The sequence below is a fragment of the Anoplophora glabripennis genome, unplaced genomic scaffold, assembly GCF_000390285.2.
Source record: "Anoplophora glabripennis isolate ALB-LARVAE unplaced genomic scaffold, Agla_2.0 scaffold1013, whole genome shotgun sequence".
Classification (NCBI taxonomy): domain Eukaryota; kingdom Metazoa; phylum Arthropoda; class Insecta; order Coleoptera; family Cerambycidae; genus Anoplophora; species Anoplophora glabripennis.
In genome coordinates this window covers 7030-26513 of record NW_019417097.1, presented here as the reverse complement: position 1 = coordinate 26513, position 19484 = coordinate 7030, and the positions used below count along the sequence as shown (strand labels likewise).

Sequence of the window (19484 nt, the reverse complement as noted above, 5' to 3'; positions counted from 1 at the left end):
AAAAAACATTAATATTCTTTAAATATGAGTGACAATGAAAAAAATTAAAAATAAAAATATTCAATAAAAAAAAACATTAATATTCTTTAAATATGTGTATGTGTGACAAGGAAAATAATAAAAAGAGAAAAATATTCAATAAAAAAACATTTATTTTGATAAAAAATAGTAATATAATAAAATAATAATAATAATAATAATAAATAATAATAATAATATACTTACTATTTGGCGGAATCGTTGAGCTGGTACTCGTTGGAACGACCGAAACACTCTTGAACCCCAGAATCAGTCCATAATCGTTTCATCGCTGCTAAAAGTTCTTCTGAGAAAGGTTCCGTGTCTTCCATCCTCTGAATTACATCAAAGACCATTTTACCGTCAATCTGAAAACAAAAAAAGGCAATTAATTCGTAATCTTGCAGCCTCGAGTGTTAGCCTACTCGTCAGAAAATTAAAAAAAAAATGTAAACAATTTTATATGCTCTCAAAAGTCAAATTTAACATAAGATTTTATTGGCATCAGGTTGCAAGTTACAACATCAAAGTCAATCATCAATTAAGTGAGACGGCCTAAATATTATTTAATTATATGCATCAGCTTTTTCTGTGATATGACAATGTTACAGGAATGCCGGTATTACATTATATTAATTATAATTACAAAGTAGAAAAAAAGTATAAGATATATGAAGGATTTTTATTACACCTTCCTCCTTAAGTAAAATTTCTACAGCTATTCAATTCCATATAAAACAAATTCGTACTTTTTTATGAAAAAACCGACAGTATTAATAACAGGATACAGATTAGAAATATAATATTAAAGGGGACATAATTATTGATAATGTTGTGTTAAGAAAGATTTGTTGCTGTTTTCAAACTTGGGAGTATCTCTTCTGTTTGATTAAAGATATCTTGCAGGTTTAATTAAATTTTGATACACTCAACGCTATTCTTTAGTTTCTCAATTACTTGCAAGAGGCAAGAGTATGTTGAAATTTTTATAAATTTTAGAAAAAGAATTACTTACTTTTTATTTAGATCGATCAATATAAAACTTTGGAGATCCAACTGCATTTTTATTGCATGTTGATTTTGTAAAAGAATATTCAATTATGAATTGATAACCTCTAAGTCATTATCTAGGGTTCCAAACAAATAATTATGTAGCACACCAACGACGTTACTAATCGGCGTTTATTTTGTAACTTTTGGATTTTCCAAATTTTCAAGTTTGATTTGTATGTATATTAAGCAAAAATTGTTTAATTTTTGATAAATTTCAATAAGTACGGCCTAATTCAGAGAGTAGTGGGTATTTTGACTCTCAATTTTGGTTAAGGAGGGCATTTATATGCGCAATTTTTTGTCTAACATTTTAGAAAATCCAAGCAAGTTAAAAACAATACTCAATCTCTTCACTGTACCAGTTTTCTTCAGGGTATAAGACAAGTGACAATACACTCAAAATAACGAAGAAGCATATTTTTACCTCGTATGTTTTATCTTACGTTTCTTGCATTTTGCACGCCTGTGCAAAATCGCGTACATTGTTATAAATATAATCACACCCCGTAGAATACTTTTAGGAAACTATTAATACATAAATTAATCATATTTATTTAGTATCTTTAATAATTTGTTGGACAAAACAGGAAAGGTACATTTTTTTATATTTACATGTTCGCCGCGATCTTTCAATGCAAAAAATTAAAGGAAGTTGCTCTAGTTTAGCATTTTGCTTCCTCCTTCTAAAATTATGATGATGGGAGAAAATATGAGACTCCTTAATTGATTTACTTGGAGGGAATTTTCTAGACTGGATTTTTAGGGAGTTGGCTAAGAGAAATATTGTCTTTAGGAGAATTAGTCTTTTCTTGGGGGGCCATTTCCTGGAACAAAAGGTAGATTACACAGGCACCCAAAAAAAATGTCAAGACCCAGAAGGTAGACCCCCCTACCCCTCCGTTTTTGGGGTCGCTGAAACCGAATATGACCATAAAAAAAATTTAACTAGCCATTTCCCCGTTACCACCGCCTTCTGGGAGTTGAAATGTCAATTCTCATACAAAGTCGAGTAGGGTGTATTTTCTGGGCCACTAAGAACGAAGAAGACTACCATAAATGAATTAGATTCCCTCGTTACCCCCTAGCTCTCTTTACCACCCCCATTCTGGGAATTGAAATGTCAATTCTCATACAAAGTCGAGTAAGGTGAGTATTCCTTTGTTTTCTGGGCCACTAAGAACGAAGTAGTCTACCAAAAATGAATAAGACCCCCTCGTTACCCCCTAGCGTCACTTTATCACCCCCATGCACCCTTTTATGGGGGTTGAAGTGTCAATTTTCATACAAAGTTGAGTGAGTTGTGTGTATCTATGTTTTCTAGACTAGTGAAAACAAATGTGGGTGGCAACAGATGCTGAGGGTTGACAGGGTGTTAGATTCATTTTCGGTAGTCTTCTTTATTTTCACTCGACTTTGTATGAAAATTGAAACTTCAACCCCCATGAAGGGGTGTATGGGGGTGGTAAGTTGGTAGTCTTCTATATTTTATAGTCACTGCTAGTTGCCTTAATGTTCAATCATCATGTCTTTGGATGCTCGTTCCTTTTTGTATCGGAGAGTCGATTTGTTGCAGTCTGAGTTTTTGATATAAACATTTTCATTAGATAAACAATATCAAGTTTGTTAAGTGATTTATTAAATGTAGTTGTAGTTTTATCCTATTTTTGTTTTAACATTCCAACATATTTAGGCATAGTTTTCATAAGATGTCTATTTTTGTCAATACAATCGGATGGGATTTGTTTATTTATACAGGGTGTCCGCGTTTTTTGTAGGAGGACTTTCACAAATTGTACTAAAAGTCCTTTAAAAAAAGTTCATGTAAACATATATGTATAGATGCGTCGTTTTCGATTTACAGAGTGTTCAAGTTTAAAATGAAAATTGATTTTTTATTCGTAAAACGAAAACCCCTTTTTAGACTTTGTTAAAACTTGACAACTTTGTTTGTAATAATAATACTCATTTTCTCACATAATTTAATTTGTCCTATTTTCTCCAGTGGCGTCACAACAAGATACCAGCTTGATAAAAATAGAAAAAATTATGGTACGCCACTGCTTTTTGGTAAGTTTGAAATTTTTCTCAGTTTTAGCTATCAAAAATACAACTTTTTTGTTATTTACTTTTTTCCTATCTCGCTTTAGACAGAAATAAAACTTTTTGTTTCACACAGTTTATTGTAAGATAAAAAAATAAACAACACGGTATGGAAAAACAACTTATTGTACAAATAGACCTCAAAGGAGCTATTCGAAATGCCCGCCATTTCGTTCCACACACAAATTACAGCGACGTATCAAAGACCGCCTAACGTCTCTCAAATGATGTGGAGTTATTCTGAGAGCAGCGTTCCGGATTCGTCATACAAGTTCCTCTTGCGAGTTAACAGGCGTAGAGTAAACTGCATCCTTAATAAAATCCTACACAAAAAAAATCCAAAGGTGTTAGATCAGGCGATCGCGGAGGCCACCCAACTGGACCTCCACGATCCACCCATCTCTCTGTGGATTCTCTGTATTCAGCCAGTTTCGTACCACCAAAGAGTACTGGAGAGGGAATCCATCTAATTGAAAAAACGAGTCTATTCTTTGTTGAAACGGAACATTGGCTAGCATGTTATCATGCTGGGTAGTTAAAAATTCAAGAAATAATTGACCGCTTAATCTATTGGGCAGGATGTAAGGTCCCAACAAAAAATCCTTGGCAACTCAAAAACAGACATATTCACGGCACACTTTGTAACAAGTAAATAAATAAATTAAGCAAATCTCGAACCTATTCATGAAAATTTTTTATTTCTGACTAAACAAAGCGAGATAGGGAAAAATTAAACAACAAAAAAAGTTGTATTTTTGATAGCTAAATCTGAGAAAAATTTCAAACTTACCAAAAAGCAGTGGCCTACCATATTTTTTTCTATTTTTATCAAGCTGGTATCTTGTTGTGACGCCACTGGAGAAAATAGAAAATTAAATTATGTGAGAAAATGAGTATTATTAATATTACAAACAAAGTTGTCAAGTTTCAACAAAGTCTAAAAAGGGGTTTTCATTTTACGAATGAAAAATCAATTCTCATTTTTAACTTGAACACTTTGTAAATCGAAAACGACGCATCTATACATATATGTTTACATTATTTTTTTTTAAAAGGACTTTTAGTACAAGTTCTGAAAGTCCTGCTACAGAAAACGCGGACACCCTGTATAGAAAGTGTCAAGTCCATTTGTCGCAACGAGTAATGTTTATAGGGGTTTCTTTAGACGTCGAATGTATGTGTTTGTGAAATGAACTGTTTTTTTAACACTGATTCAATTTCATGATTTAATTGCTATTAATGAAATAATTGAGAATATTAAAAGAAAACGGTTTTCTTACCCATAAAATGACAATTGCACTTAGTACAGGAGAGTAGTACTTCCAAAAGCTGGTATGGGCCAGTTTCGTAATCAAAATACCAGAATTAGAGTAGCAGAGCAAAAGCGATAAAGGAGATAATGTATGGTAATACAGAGGCATCGAAAGCCTCAGATTTTGCTAGATAATAAGAAAAAAGTCAGGTTAATATAAGTTCGAGATTCTTAGACTTAATAATAATATTTAGAAATACAATAAAAAAACTATAGCAAATAAACTATTTAGTTTATGTAAGCAAAAAGTGAACATAACCGCCCATCTATAATGTCTAGAAAAAACATTCTAAACAGGGACTTAGATAACAGAAAAGATTTTGTAACCAGCCGTTTCAATGTTTTTAAGTGGTACAAACAGTTATAAGTTATAACTCTAATAATATCATCAGAACATGGATGAGTTTCTACAATTCATGCTCATTTAGAGTTAGAAAATGTCTGGAAGTTAAGGAGATCAGATCATTAACATGCAAGGTAATAGCACCTAGGAGTCTTGAGTTCAATATTATCTCTATTTGTATAATAAAATGTTTAATTCTTCTCCGTTAAAAGTTGTTACCCAATGACATGAAATAAATGACTTTTTACTGATTTTATTAAAGCCTTTCATAAATCTCCAAAATTAAAAAAATGCCATTCAAGGTTTTCTTTGGTACTTGCCTCTTGCATGATTCAAGTTTAAATATCCAGCTACACCAGGTTGGCTTCACAATCTGGAAAATTGTAGTTATATTTTCCCCTCTGAGCAATAAAACATTTTAAAGCAGCTAGAAATGCTTCTGTCAACAAATTAGAAACCAACACTAAATGTAGAGCTGTAGCAGCAAAACAGACAAATAGATATATGCAAGGGCGTAGTCAGGATTTTTTCCAGGAGCACCCCAGTTTGCGCCACAGCTACACCTACACCTTAAGGGTTTTTCTGCCAGAAACTTTATTTATAGTAATATGAAGGCATCTGTCGATCTTAACTCAAACACATGAAAATGGTTTCAGCTGAGATACTCTGAGACAAAGTAAGTTACCCGTGAAAGGTTGAAGAGCAGTGGGTTTTAATCTTCAGCTCATGTGACATTCAGAAACATTTCAAATTACTCATTTTGCACCTAAAATCCAAAAATTCCGACAAATGAGAAATTGTAATGTTTAGGTTGCTGGATGAAGATATTGTTGACTGATCATTAGGAAGCAGAGCTGGAAATTTTTCATTAACAGAGGTTGGGCTGAGACAACCTACTGCCTAAATATTTCATGATCATCAATAAAAGGGTTAAGTTTGTGAACATATTTACTAATAGATTTGATAAATTTTATGCTGGAAATTCTCCGAAAAAAATCTGACAAACAGTCTTAACGAGAACGAAAAGAGTTCGTGAAACTCAGAGTATATTAATTTCAAATGAACTGATTGATAAAGGTAAACAGCAAGGTATACTAATATGGGCTATACATATTTGGTAATCAACCACATATTTCAACCCAAGAGTCGATATTGTATTAATCTTGTAGTAATCGTGTTTTGTGCAGAATGAAGTTATAGCATGAAAGCTGAAAGTATCTGAGAAAGAATTCCATTGAAGTCCCAAAACTTTGACATTAGGCATAACATCAAGATCAGGCGAATTTTTAAATATCAAATCAGTATTTAACTAGAAATTAAAAATATAAAAAACAATAAGTCAATGGAATTTTGAATATTAAATTGTTAATCAGCGAACTGAATATTTTGTGGTTTTCCAAGAATCAAGATAAATTTCAAATTTAGGCATATCTGTGTAAATTTGAGGTAGAATAAGATTTTCGATAATAATAGTTTTATTGTTGGGAGAGAAACTCCTCTTTCATCAGAAAAAGACGTTTGTCCTAAACCTGACTGGAGACGGTGAAATCTAATGTTGTTAAATCTAAATGACTACAGCACTTTGCAGTGATAAAATTGGCTTGACTACCAGAATCTAGGACGACTTCGATCATAGCGGTTGGAAGGAGAACAACCCTTTCTGAAGGAACTAGATTAGTTAAAGATTAGTTTCTGAAGTAACCACACCACAGGAATTATTTTATAAAGAAGTGAAGTTAGGCAAAGAAACTGGTGCGATAAAGAGTTTTTTTCTTACATTTCAAACAAGTAAATTTGAAGAGTGTTTAAATCTAAAACGGTTTATACCCCATCTTTGAGTTTTGATATGGAGTTATAATGTTTTCTTAGTGAATATTAAATGTGGGTCATTGAACATTTCAATTATTTTCAGTTTCGATGAACGTGAGGGTTGAGAACTTGGAGAATTTGACCATGAGAATGGAGAATAATTAATTTTAGAATTTTCTTTTTTATTTCTTGAACTGTGAGAACTGGGCATGAGCTCTAGCTAGACAATGCTTTACATTTTTTAAATAGAATATTTTCAAAGATTCGAAACTCTGGATTTCATTATCATATTCAAATTCAAATTGAAAAATAATATTAGAATCTCATCATCTTATGAGTTTGTTAAAAATGGGATATTGCTAATGAGAAACAGAAAAAGTCATATTTTCAAAACTTTTCATATTTTTAAGGGAATTTAAAGCAATCAAATGATTTTGATCACAAACTCAATGAAGTTGAACTTAAACTTAAAGGATTACCTTCTAGAGAAGCAGTTAAATATCTATATTAGAAAGACTATAATTTTTATGAACAGTTGATTAAAACATATAAATAAATGTTCTCCATATATTAGGTTTACTCGAGAGAGGCAATTATTTAAATTCTCCATTTCAAATAATTTATTATGGATTTTATTAATTTCAGAAGAATTAAAATCTTTACGTATATTTTCATTTGCTATATAGAGGGTGTAATTTTAATGGGGGTCAGTTTTTAGGGGTAATACTATATGTTCCCCTGAATATGAAACTGAAATTCTTTTTTTAGTCAAGTAAATAGTCCAATTATAAATAATTTTCTATACTGCACTATAGTACAGTGCCACTCGGAATTGGCATGGTAAAAAATTATGTCAGTGCACTATCAGCGTTTCCAGCTGTTACTTCTTTAAATCAACTAGAAAATAATTAAGTAAAAATAGATTGCTTTTGTATGGCTTAACGACGTGTCATTTTGAAGTCTATATTTCTTTTTGATATCAATGTGGACCAAGCGCAGAACATTAAAAAAACATTCTAGTGTCTATTAAAAAAATAAATCTTTTATATGATTCATTAAATACTAACTGTAATAATATTAATTGTAAATAATACTAATTTATGTTTTAAAATAATTACTTCTGCCGTTTTTAAAATTTACATAAAAAATAAATTAATTAATTAATCTGACTAATGTGAAATATTTTTTAAAGTTTTTATAAACAATTATGTGTTATTTACTATTTTTTAAGTGTTGCACCGGCACTGGTTGAGCATCTTCAACTATTCATCCTTCCATAATAGAAAAGTAATACTCTTCTCGTATTTATGTAAAACTGAGCTAAAAACATGTGTTGGCACAACAAATGCTCGCTGTAAAGCTGATATCTCAATGACCAACTTGTATATTTTTTTAAATGTCTAGAAATAATCTTATATAATCATGTAGAATCATGTGGTATAAATATTAAAAATATCTTCCAGGTTGTTAATTAATAACAAATCTTGGTAGTAAAAGGGGCGGCCTCAGCCTGGTAATTAGGCCACAAGTGGGCCATTTTTGCCTACCCCGCCGTCCCATCGCCTAACCACTCTCTGCCTCTGACTCTCCTCGAAGTATAGCATACTAGGGATCCCGGGGAGAACATATCACCATCCTGCTTCCACTGCTCTCTCGAGGGGAAAGTGGTGATATACTTCCTTCCCAACCTAAGCCGGTCCTCTGCTTCCTTAACCCTAATGGCGGATATTGGAATGTGCCTTTCCGCCCTGAGGGCCACGGAAGCATGGCCCTCAGTGCGTCCTCTCGCTCTCCAACCGCCGGCGTCCCTTATCCTAAGGTATGCCGCCATTGCCTCCCTCATAATCCATGTAGGAAGGGTCGGCAGCCCTAGAAGGACCTCTAACGCGGCCGTTGGGGTCGTCCTCATTGCCCCTGTAATATAAAGCAGGCAAGTCTCTGGATTTTCACCAACTTCCTGGTTATCGTCACCCGGTCCACACACGGCCAACAGACCAAGGCCCCATACTGCAGCCTCGGCCTGACCACCGCCGTGTACACCCAGTGAAGCACCCTTGGATCGAGTCCCCAGTTTTTGCCAACTACCTTTCTTAGCTGCCAGAGGGTTGCCACTGATTTCCGGGTAATCCTCTCAACCTGTGGCCCCCACGACAGTTTATTGTCCAGGATTACCCTCAAGTATTTGACTTCCCTGACCAAAGTCAGGGGCCTCCCATACATGGTTGGAGCCCTGAAGTCACCTATTTTCCTTCTCCTTGTAAATAGGATCATCTCAGTCTTCTTTGAGTTGACTGAGAGCCTCATCTCCTCGCACCACCTCTATGATCTTACAGGCTCCCTGCATTCTGTGGCATACCACGTCAAAAACCGGACTAGAACCACATGGCGTATGATGGATCGGCGTAAGCATGGGCATCACTGTATCCCTCTGAGGTTAGGCGTTCCAGGAGACCGTCCATCACTAAGCACCATAGAAGCGGGGAGAGGCAGCTGCCTTGAGGGCATCCCCCCCCCCACTCCCAGGTTCCTACGACAGTCCCCCATGGCTGCACTAACCTTCCTTTCCTTCAATGCCGAACTCACCCATTCGACCACGATAGGCGATGTGCCCCGGTCTTGGAGCGAGTTGCATATGGTCTCAGTTTTTGCATTGTCGAAGGCACCTTCTACATCAAAGAATATTGCCAGTACGACCTCTTTGTACTGAAGGGCCTTCTCTACTTTATGCGTGACACTATGTAAGGCCGTCTCTGTGGACTTGCCCCGCCTATATGCGTGTTGGTTCGTGTGGATTGGGTATCTACTCAACGCCCCATTCACCAGATACCTGTCCACAATCATTTCCATCGCTTTAAACAGAAAGGATGTGAGACTAATAGGCCTAAAAGACTTCGCCGCAGGGTAGTCTTCTTTCCCAGTCTTGAGGATGAAGACCGCCTTGGCTGACCTCCAAGCCTGTGGGACGTAGCCCATCGCCAGACTGGCCCGGAAGACCCTCACCATACATGGCAAGAGAATATCCATGCCCCTCTGCAACAACGACGGGAAAACTCCGTCCGGCCCCGCTGCCTTGTAGGGTTCGAACTCATTCACTGCCTAGGTTACTGCCTTGTCGCCAATGAGCTCCTCGGCCAGGAGCCAATCTGCTTGTGGCATCGGCTCCGCCCTGGTGCCCTCGACGACATGGCCTCCACCTGCAAAGTGAGTTTCCAGAAGAAGTTCTAAACACTCCTCGCTGGAAGTGGTCCAAGTTCCATCTTCCCTCTTTAATGATTCTAATTTCCCCCTTTTGTCGCAGCTTAAGATCTTCATTAATCTGGCTGTCTCCGGCAGGGACTCCAGCTCGCTGCAGTATGCCTTCCAGCCAGATCTCTTGCTATGCCTAAGTTCCTTCTTAAACTCTGTCCTTGCAGTTTTGTAATCGTCCCAAGTGGTCCCTTCCCCTTCCCTGACAGCTCGGTTAAAGACACGCCTGGCCGTCCGGCGGAGACTCTCTAGGGTCTTATTCCACCAGCGGACCTTGCGCTCACCTGCCGCCCTGAGAGGGCAAGCCTCCTCATATGCCGAGACGATACAACTGCTTAGGGTTTCTACCTCGTTATCTAACTGCCTTGTCTAACTGCCTTGTGGAGGTTATTCGTTCACCCTGGTTGCTCGCTTCTACGGAGCTGCCTAGATTACCACGATCTCCCAGTTTGTTGCCCTTGGATTTCGTCGGAGAGTTATCGTTTCCGAATCCGACTTCATCTCGAATGCGATCATCCTGTGATCGGACATCGAGATGCAGTCTGTGACCCTCCATCCAGAGATCCCTTCTGTGATACTTTGAGAAGCCAACGTAATGTCAATCACATCTTTCCGGATGCCGTTAATAAAAGTCGGCTCCTTTCATGACCTGCAGGTCTGTGGTTGCTATATATTCCAGCAACACCGACCCACGGGAATTAACATCCCTGCTGCCCCATACTGTGTGGTGAGCATTTGCATCACACCTAATCATTACAGGCAGACCTTTATTCTTAGCAAAATTGAAAACCCTAAATATGAGTGAAAACTAGTCAAAACTGATCAAAATTTCAAAAACAACAAACAAAACTTCAAAATTTTGTCCAAATATATCATTTTCGTAGTATTTTGAGGCGCTGACCACGATGACATTAGTAAAATTTACCTACGACCTAGATATTTCTCAGAAAATCTACTATTTGCTTTTTTCACATTATACTGCGGATCTTCCTAATATTGTTACAACATGTACGTGTACGTGTGTATACAACATGTGAATACTCAGAAGTATGCAGATGACTTCCAATTATATTTTTCACTTTCTGTTAAGACTTTTGGATTCTTCAGTTAAAAAATTGAATGATGATGTAAATGGTATTGTATCGGTACCTATCTCAGGCACATGGTTTGATCTTAAAAGGTGCGAAAACTGTGCTACTTGTTGTTGGTAAGCATAAAGACTTAATTAGTTAGGACCGTCGGTTCAAAATATCTGTAAATGGAAGTGTCGTAAGTCCATCTGATTGCTGTAAATACTTAGGGGTCTATATGGATGAGAATCTTAGATTTACTAAACATGTTAATTTTTTAATACAAAAATCCTATGCTAAATTACGATCACTCTATATACATAAGGATTATATAACATCGGATATCAAATTAAGATTATTTGACTCTTTAATTTTGAGTAATCTAGCCTACTGTGATACTGTTTATTGGCCTGCCATTCTAAACAAAGATCAGGAGAGCTTACAATAAATACAAAACGCATGTATTAGATTTTCATAAAGTCTGAGCAAATTTGGTCACATTATCACAAAATTTAAACAATTAAGAATGGCTTGTCTAGTATACAAAATTGATAATACGAAGACACCTAAGTATTTATATGATAAACTTCTAAAGGGCAGATATATCAACAGTCATTCCCCGTCACATTGATCTGTATGTATGTCTCCTCACTCTTTCACAGATCTTTTAGTTATAATGCTGTTATCTATAATAAAATACCTCGAGCAATTAAATCTTGCAGTAATATTATCTCTTTTAGGAATTTGGTCAAGTCCAGTATATATGAGAAATGAATCTCATCAAAATTGTTTTCGTCTCTTTTCATGTACATAAATAGATTACAGAACTAGCATTGATTATTATTATTGTTTTAATTGTCTATTCTAATTCAATAGACGGTTAGATGGAAGAGTAACTTGTTGAATCTCCATTATCAATGGAGATAATCTTAATCTTCAATCAATTACCTTTAACTTAACTTAACTTTAACTTTAAGTAAACAATTGTTTGTGTACTGTTGCATATTTCTAATAGTATACAAGCGCCGAAGAGCGGAGCTCACGCTCGAAAATGAAAAGTTAAAGATTTACCCCACACGTACGATTTTATTTTATGTTAATATGTTGAATAATGTACGACTACGGCTAACAGGCGCAAAATGTTAAGTAGCTTAGGATCTAAACGATGAAAATATATATTTTTTTAAATTGTAGGTAATTATGCTGGCTAATCTACCGTAATGGAATATTTTATAAATATACATAAATATACGTCCAAAAATTAAAAAACGGTGACGTATAAAACTAGGGTGACGTATAAAATCTTACCAAAACTTCAAAAATTAATATACTTGAATTTTGCAAATTGCTTTTGGTTTCTGCATATTTACACTATGTGTGTACCAAATTTCAAGTGCCAGCAAAGCTTCGAACAAATTTGGCAAAGTTTCGAGTTTCAGATGCCGATGAATGCATAACACCTTATAGAACAAAAAGTTTTGCTCTTCTGATTTTCGGCTTTAGCGTCATTATTGTATATATATTGAACTATAGTTTTCGAAAGTTGTATCACTTTTTGTTTATAATTAACATTTTTACAGCAACTTAAAAAAATTGGCGTTTTATACCGTTTTTTCAATCTCACGGCTTCGTTATTGCAAATTTCGTAATCGGACCACCGCCATTATGTAGCTATTTTTATTACGAACAAAATCATGTCCTATGCATTTTTTCGTACAAAGTCATCCCGCTGAGTTATTTAAAGAAAAGTACTAAAAAATTTTTTTTCACGATTAAATTGTTAATAACTTTTTTCCTGATAAAATACTTTGTCAGCAAATTAGCCTGTTATTGTACTCATCATTTAAAGTAGACCTGTGTAGTTATTTCCGGGTTATCAAGGTTCGACACACGCCGAAGCTCTACCAACTGGACTATACACAACAACAGAACTAAAGATAGATAAAGGTTCATTGGAAATTGGAACTAAATTAAATTCATCGCCATCCACACTGTGCCGACAACTTGTAGAATACACAGACAAAACAGAGATTCTTGGATCTTACGGACTCGAGACAGGACATGCAAAAGTCTCCGGATTTAAAAACAAAACAAAAATATCACAAGAATGTATTGGATTTGTCGCCACTTGGTCACGAAACATGAATGTTTCTGTCTTGTCATTGTTTTGTCTGCTTGGTCAGAATCCGGCATTAGCTGCTCCGACAACGTACCTTAAGGATGAGGATGACGTTCCGTTGTCCGAGCTTAGAAAGGAATCGAAAAAGTACCATTGTCAGAAAAATTAAACTTGATAATTGCATACGCAATGTCTGTGTCTACAAGTATAATATCACTGTCAGCAGCTACAAAAAAAAATGGATTGACAAGAATAATTAGAAGAGAAATGACACTTTTGAGAATGGTAGTTGTCATGGTCAGAATCTCCAGTTATGTTACGAATATTTATTAACCATACCACCAACCAGAGTGCAATCAGAGAGGGCGTTTTCATTGACCGGATATTCCTTTCCTTTGTTGTTTTATATATTTTTTATATTTAAATAAAAATAATTTCTAATTAATTTTCCATAGAACATTTGTTGCAATGCAACTGTATTGTCTGTTGTATGTATTTTGATTTTGGGGCCATTTTTGAGATATTAGGGACTAGTGCTGCATCTTGAAATTTAGACCCGAAGTGCTTTCTTTCTAACAATACACTTAGGGCAAACTACGAAACAAAAAAAAATAAAATAAAACAGAAATAAATGTCTTATATTAAAGTCAAGGCAAATAATCGTATATGTTTCTTTTTTCTATATCTGATGTCTACAGGTAGTATTATCTAAATCTAATAGTAAAAATTAGTCCCAAAAAATGCGTTCTTTCGTTTGTCACTGGAAAATGACAAGTATTTCGAAACACAATATCTATGTGTTACAATAAAGAGAAGTGGGATATTTGTTTCGTTAAAATGGCAGCCAATATTGGATAATGAGTAAAAAATTATTTTTACAAACCTCTCGCTCGTTGTTACCATAACTAATTCCGAGGTTTGGCATCGCCCGGAGAATGGCCACCAAGGACTGTATCGTATTGCTGTAGACCACCGGTCGATATTGCTTGTGGTCTTCAGGAGTAAACCCACTTTCGTGGATAATTCTGGAACAAAAACATTACGATGAAGGGCACTTTTTTTGATTTGATGAGAATCAGTCAATCAATAGAAGCAAATGCTTTACGAAAAAGTGATATCAAAAAATTTTCCCTTAAATTTCTAAATTAAACATCTATGTATAATGAAGCAAAGAATTCAGGACAATTAATTGTACCGATTCAACAGAATAAAGGGGGGAAATACTCATATATTTTAATCTAGTATGCATATAAACTGAATGTTTTAACCAATTTTTTCACTCTCCATCATGCGACCAGATTTGACCTTTGACAAGGAATATGTTACGTTTAAAAGACTATCGGTGAATCATGTGACCAAGTACATTTAAAGCCAGACATATATTCCAAACTAAAGAGCAAGCAAACGTCAAGTGAGTAATTTTTAAAGAGAAAAAATTATTCTTATGACACAAGTGATAGTGTGGATGCAGCAATACTTGACTGAAGGCTGAAGGTGTGTAGTTACAGTTCATATAGCTGTAGCTCTTCTGATATTAAAATGATCAGAAACTGACCTATATGTGAAAATTAAAGGCATTATTGCCTCAATCTCAACCTCCAGTGATGAACTGTATAATTAGTTGAATTGATTGATTTATTTATTTGTCACCTATAAGAGTCAGGAGTACTAAAAGTCCAATGATAAAAGAAATTGTTTTTCAGGATGTATCATTTCACGTCCTCGCCTTTTTCTTTCAGAAGTTGATGATTTTTTTGTAAATGGAGTAATATTAACCGTATATTCAAATGTTTCAAGATTCATGCTAAAAATTTATTACACTTTAAAAACCTGTTTAAATATGTAGCTACCAATCGAAAATGAGATTTAAACTCTTTATTCAAATATAGACGCAAAATGTCTTCAACATAATAATTATTAATTCTTGGTCTTGATCGATTTATAAAGACTTGTTTTAAAGATAAAATATATTAAATAAAATCTCATCCCCATCCTTATTATCTGAAGAGTTCAACATATTATTGATATTAGCGATGAGCTTAATGGTGATTTTCAAGTCACCGGTATACCGGTAACAGCGACATCTATGGGCGGGGCAGTGTAAAAATACTAGTCAGTCAGTGTCACTGGTCACTGTTTCAGTAACTGCGTCTCATTTCGCTACCACCGCTAGCAAGTAGCAATGTTATTAATTATGTCGAGTATTTGGAGAATAAGTCAGAGGCCATAACAATAAAGAAAAAGAATAACAAATAAACACATTATAGTTAAATCAAAGCCAGCCGCCGTGAAATTTTATACTTAGGGTATTTTAGATAGAAGCTCTTTAACTTGATAAATGTTTTTTCAGAAATATAAAATACATATAATGTGGGCATTGTGTGCGTTATTTTGCGAAAATGATATATTCATTAATTGTAAGTGTTAAATAAATTAATAAATCAATTTTATAAGTCAAACATCAGCTAGGTACGACATTTTATAATAAAATAATATTTATTACATTTAAATTAACTCGAACCAAAAACTCAAACTACTTAAAATAACGCAAGAAGGTAAGAGCAAGACGCACAGCACACGATTACGACCAGCGACCAGCGGAAAAATAAATATTAAAATTAATTATTTTATCACCATCATACACCATATCACCGGCGCGGCAGGCGACTGGCGAGCAGGCAGCACGAGTCGAGTCGGGCATCGTCGGTGACGGCGACATGGCCTGCGACCAGAGTCGCTGTTTTGCCGAGAATTAGGTCGCCTGTAGTAACAGTGGCCATCTAAGGGTACGAACATAGTGGCGCGACGAGGCTTCAGTGTCAGATAGTCTTACTACGAGGCAAAAGACGCGCGCGACAAGGGGTCCATAGTGGCGCGTCAACACGCGGGGCGACTTTTGACGCACTTTTCCTCGGTTCTCTCTCTATGAGTCGGTCGGTGTTAATTTTTTATTACTTTTAACTATGGTGTGTGCACCCCCTGTAACGTAATTTTTGGAAAGGTCTTTTATTCCTCGAACTGCAAACGGCAAAAACGGCAACTCTAAACGGCAAAATTAGTTAATAATTTATATATTCGGTTAGTCTCGGGCGCCAGTTTCCCTATATTTTACGTGGGGGAAACTCCATGTAACCCTTACCCTCGGTTTAGAGTAAAGTGCACAGACGGCTACAGTGAAGAAAGTAAATTCCAGGGGTCAGTTGTATTTCTGAAAGAAGAAGAAAACGCAGAGAGTAGTTTTCTCAGTGTAGTTTTATTTATTTAGAAATTACAAATTCCAACGGGAAATTATTATTTTAATTTATTTTAAATATAAAATTAAACGGGAGTCCTACAAAACGGTATCAGCGTTTTTGCTGGTTCAGAATGTTATCAGTTTACCTCGGTGTTGAAAAAAATACACCTATCAATTTTTACTGGATTTATTCACGAGGAAAATATTAATACTTTGTACAAATACAAATCGTGTCAATCTTAATTTCTACCCACTACGAAATGACTGGAAATATTTACAAGCTAATTAAACAATAATTATATACAATAACGGTGTTAGAGACAAAACTAAAAGTTGTAAATTTCGGTTTTTACAATTTTACTTCTCACCATTGAAAAGAAATATATGTTTATGAACGAAATCAAAAATGAAATATTTATTACTCTACAATAGTAGACGGTTTTAAGTTTAAAAAAAGAGTGATTTTAAACGGTCCTGATAAAGAAATAAATAGTTGTAGATGTAGATTTTTGTCGGTCCCCGCTGATTCTAAAAATAAACCAAAGTTATACGGAATTATTTCGGAATAATTTACACTCAGGTCGGCGGTTAAATATCGGTAATGTTACGCTCAGGTCGGTGGTTAGATAACGGTAATACGGTCTAGCAAGCAAATGCAAAATTAATAAGCGCTAAGCGGTAGCAATAACCAGTGAAGAAAGCTCAGGCGGTACAAGGTGGAAAAATCGGGTGGCGATGGTAAAGGATGGTAAAACGGGATCCGAAGTATCTCGCCTTACAATTCGTACTGTCCTTTAAGTTTTGTACGTCCTGGTGACCGATGTTGTCGGACTCTCAATATACAACGCTTCCCGGTCTGATGGGTATACACGCCGATCAGGAAGAAACGTACATACATTATATGGAACGACCCGGAGATTGGGTATACACGCCGAACCTCTAGGTGTAAGTTCACACCTATTACCCAGCATACATCCTGGTGCAGGACACCGAGCAACGCTGTAGTAAACACGAAGGCTCCGCAAAGGTTGGGTATACACGCCGAACCCTACGGTTGCTCTGTCGTGTGGGTTGAGAAGGACGGTGGAATTTGTGTGCAATGTGTAATTCCACACTTAAAGCGTACAAATCTTTTCGGACTTGTACTCGGTCGGAGAGTACATGGTGCGAAGAAAGCGATGTAGAGCAATATGTAACAATAAATATTCTATGGTAAATGTCTTGTATATGTTAATTGTGAACCTTTATTGTCTGTTAATTCTGTTCAACAAAACCTTTTAACATATCTTCCATGGTTTGATTGAAAAAACCTTGTCATCAAACTCAAGAACTTTTGGAGCTCAAGCTCACAGGCTCGCTTAACGAGGCTGCCATTCCTCGACGCGGACATTTATAGTGCCTAGCAACCACTACTCGCTTCACGAGACATACCACCCGAAGTAGCCTACCCTGTTCGATAGCCCCCTGCAACGAAACAGCGGTAAATTTCAGGATCCTTTTTGAGACCTGCGATACCGTCCGAGACTGACCACCTCTGACGAAGATCCTGTGCGATAGCCTCCTGCATCGACACAGCGATACCCCAGGCTCCTCCAGAGACCTGCGTACCGCCCGAGGTAGCCCAACCTGAGGCGAAGATGCTGTTCGATAGCCCACTGCATCGAACAGCGATACATTTCAAGCTCCTCCAGAGACCTGCATACCATCCGAGGCTGAGAACCTCCGACAAAGACCTTGACTCCGATTGTGCCAGCTCCATCGAGAGACTCGCACCTCGGTACAGGGTACACATATAGGCTCCTACGAGTCGTATAAATCAGACTCTATCGAGATCTGCAAATCCGAGGCAACTTTCCTCGTCTAACCTCTAGGCGGTCACTCGTCGAGGCAACCTTCCTCGTCAAACCCCTACAAGGCATTTTCTTTGTAATCTACGGATTCAAAGCAATAGTACGCACGTCATTGCGGCGGCGTACTCCAAAATTTAAAGAAGTATCCTCTCAGGGCTCCCTCGAGAGATCCATATTAAAGTAGAGTCAGTATTTCTACAAGGCTTCTACAAGACTTTCGGAGCAAAAGAGCATTGTCGTTCGGGGTAAGATGTATCCCTGCAACGCGACATCGATATCCAGTGCTACGAGGATTGGTGCCCTCGAAGGTACAACAAATAAATCAGATCGTGATTCGATGATCAAGACTGAGCTGGACGAGACCTCGTTCCTCACAAACGCTATCTCGGTGCTCCGTGGAGAGTTTGAGGAGCCGAAGGTGGTAGCTCGTAGTAGTACGCAGCACGGCGATGCCACAGTGCCGTACAGGCTGAGGTCCGCGACTACACGAGTTACCGATACCACCTCGAGTATCCCTCAAGACGCCCATGGAGACGAGTAGTCGTTCTCAAGAGTTATCACGAAGTGGGTCACCCACGAATACTCGGGACGAGGTTATACCTACGTACCAACTGGTAGAGTCCGGGGAATCCCATGACCCCAACGACGGTTCGCGGTCCGGCCCCGATAGCGGCCTACCTCCGGTGTTCCGGAACGTGGAGCCGTTGGCGATGGCGATCCACGAAATGGTACCCAGCGGGAACAATGTGCATCTCGTTCGGGTGCCATGCGAAAACCCCTTAGCCGACTATGTCGTAGGTGACGTAGCCGGCTCTTTCCATCTAAGCAATTCTGGTACATCGCTCGTCCACTCTCATGGTTTCCCCCGAACATTCGATCACCGCCTAAGTGGTCCCTATTTAGAAAGTCTAACCCGACACGGCGCTCGACGTAGGGCTCGACCATCGTCATCGAGATCTCCCCCACGAGCTCATGCCCTAGACACCACGTCTGTAGGCCATATCTACCACAGACCACAGTCACTTGAAAATCTGATGCGACTTGGCGTCCTTAGTAACGATCCATTAGAACTCCGGGCGTCTCTATTACGAACCCAGGTCAGGGAAACCAATAATTCAGATCATAATTCACGACATAGCGCTCGACGTGAGGCTCGAAGTTCTGCTTCGACGTCTTCGCGGCGAGCCTAGGTTGCCGAATCCCCACACAATTTTCAAATATTAGGCACAAACGATCATCTTACACGACATGGTGCACAACGTGGGGCTCGAATAGAACTCCCATGTCTCCACCGAGGACCCATGTCGATCAAACACTACGCAATGATCA

At 37.2% G+C, this 19484-nt stretch overlaps 1 protein-coding gene across 1 annotated transcript in view; it reads right to left on the bottom strand.

The window, feature by feature from the left end:
- LOC108915123 (guanine nucleotide-binding protein G(o) subunit alpha) overlaps window positions 1-15850 on the bottom strand; it is a 45406-nt gene extending 29556 nt beyond the window's left edge. Inside the window, exons 1-3 of the mRNA XM_018721086.2 lie at window positions 15723-15850; window positions 13954-14095; window positions 226-386 (exon numbers count right to left, since the gene is read on the bottom strand). Coding sequence (XP_018576602.2) covers window positions 226-386; window positions 13954-14095; window positions 15723-15850 — 431 coding nt within the window. The remainder of the gene's footprint in view (window positions 1-225; window positions 387-13953; window positions 14096-15722) is intronic.
- Between the last annotated feature and the right edge of the window lie 3634 nt (window positions 15851-19484).